We start from the raw sequence: 1,612 nt of genomic DNA, 5'->3' as shown, positions 1-1,612 counted from the left end.
AATAAGTCAACCGTAATACTTCGTCACAAGTTGAAGACGAGATAAAATATAACCCATTTAAAATGAAAATGTAGCCATGACAATATTAGATAAAAAGTTACTAAAACAATTTTTCACATTATAATACTTTGTTAGTAAAATGATCATATTCTTGTGATAGAAAGTGTCCTCTGTCATGAGATTTGCATATTCTATCGATAACAGGTTTACTCCGTTCTATACTCTTTTAATATTGGAACCATAATACAATAATTAATTTGGCTTGGTGCGATGGTTGCTCATATTATCTCTCAATCATAACGTTACATTTGATTGATAATAATGAGAATGGGAAGGGAATAGATATGTATCACACTTTTTTGTGAGTTGTGTACCTCTACGCCTCTACGGTATTAATCACAAAAAGAAAGAAGATACTAACAAAGTACTGTATATCCATACTATTGGCATAACTCAGTTTATTACGACTAATATACTCATATGGCCATATCAGTGACTCAGTGAGGGAGTGTCCAATACCCCGTATGACTCTAATGTAATGCCGACGATTTGTGATGAAGAGTCGTACACATTAAATCTAATCCAAGTAGGGAAAAGTCACAAAGAGGACTCAAAACAAAAACATACCCAAAGGCCAAAGATCAATCGTTGCCAATTTTTCTATATAAGGCAAACCATCTTAACTACAAAATCACACTACTCACCACTTACAATAAAAAAAACACTACACATACTTCCCCCACCCACAAACATGAGTCACTTGAACTCCGTCCTAATTTTCTGTATCGTCCTAGTGACATCCCTCTTTATTACAGGCACCTATGCTGCTACATTCACAATCAAAAGTAATTGTAATTTTCCAGTTTGGGCTGCTGCCGTCCCAGGTGGTGGGCGACAGATGAACCAGGGTGATACCTGGACCATCAGCGCTAACCCGGGCCAGGCCGGAGCTCGCATTTGGGCCCGAACCGGGTGCACCGCAAATGGGGCCAACGGGCTTAGCTGCACCACCGGAGACTGTGGTGGGGTCCTCCAATGCACCGGTTACGGCTCACCACCGAACACCCTAGCCGAATACACCCTTGGTCAAGGCGGCAGTCGCGATTTTTTCGACATATCATTAGTCGACGGTTTCAACGTGCCCATGACATTCTTACCCGTATCCAATGGTTGTACCTCCGGGCCGACTTGTCCGGCGGACCTTATTGGCCAGTGCCCAAGTCAGTTAAAGGCCCCAGGCGGGTGTAACAACCCATGCACGGTTTTCAAGACGGACCAATATTGTTGCAATTCAGGAAACTGTGGACCTACCATGTTTTCACAGTATTTTAAGAATGCCTGCCCTAGTGCTTATAGTTACCCTAAAGATGATCCTACTAGTACTTTTACTTGTGCTAGTGGTACTAATTACGCCGTAACTTTTTGCCCTTGAGTACGGAGTGACATTATGCCTTCTCTTGAGTACGGAGTGGCATTATTGAAGGGAACATATGTACGGAGTATTATATATTTATATATGTATGTGAGTCGTACGGACATATTATGTATGAATAAATGATTATCCCTATATATTGTAATATTATTACATTTCAGTGGTTTCTGGTTTTGGGAT

The 1,612-nt window shown here is 40.8% G+C and overlaps 1 protein-coding gene across 1 annotated transcript; it reads left to right on the top strand.

Moving 5' to 3' along the window:
• The first annotated feature begins 552 nt into the window (after positions 1 to 552).
• Positions 553 to 1,612, top strand: LOC141638530 (protein P21-like). The gene has a single exon (XM_074447940.1). It carries the CDS (start codon positions 752 to 754, stop codon positions 1,430 to 1,432), a length of 681 nt encoding a protein of 226 aa, XP_074304041.1. The 5' UTR covers positions 553 to 751; the 3' UTR covers positions 1,433 to 1,612.

Source organism: Silene latifolia, unplaced genomic scaffold (genome assembly GCF_048544455.1).
Source record: "Silene latifolia isolate original U9 population unplaced genomic scaffold, ASM4854445v1 scaffold_20.1, whole genome shotgun sequence".
Classification (NCBI taxonomy): domain Eukaryota; kingdom Viridiplantae; phylum Streptophyta; class Magnoliopsida; order Caryophyllales; family Caryophyllaceae; genus Silene; species Silene latifolia.
The sequence above is the reverse complement of the archived record's forward strand: the minus strand, read 5'-3'. Positions and strand labels throughout refer to the sequence as shown.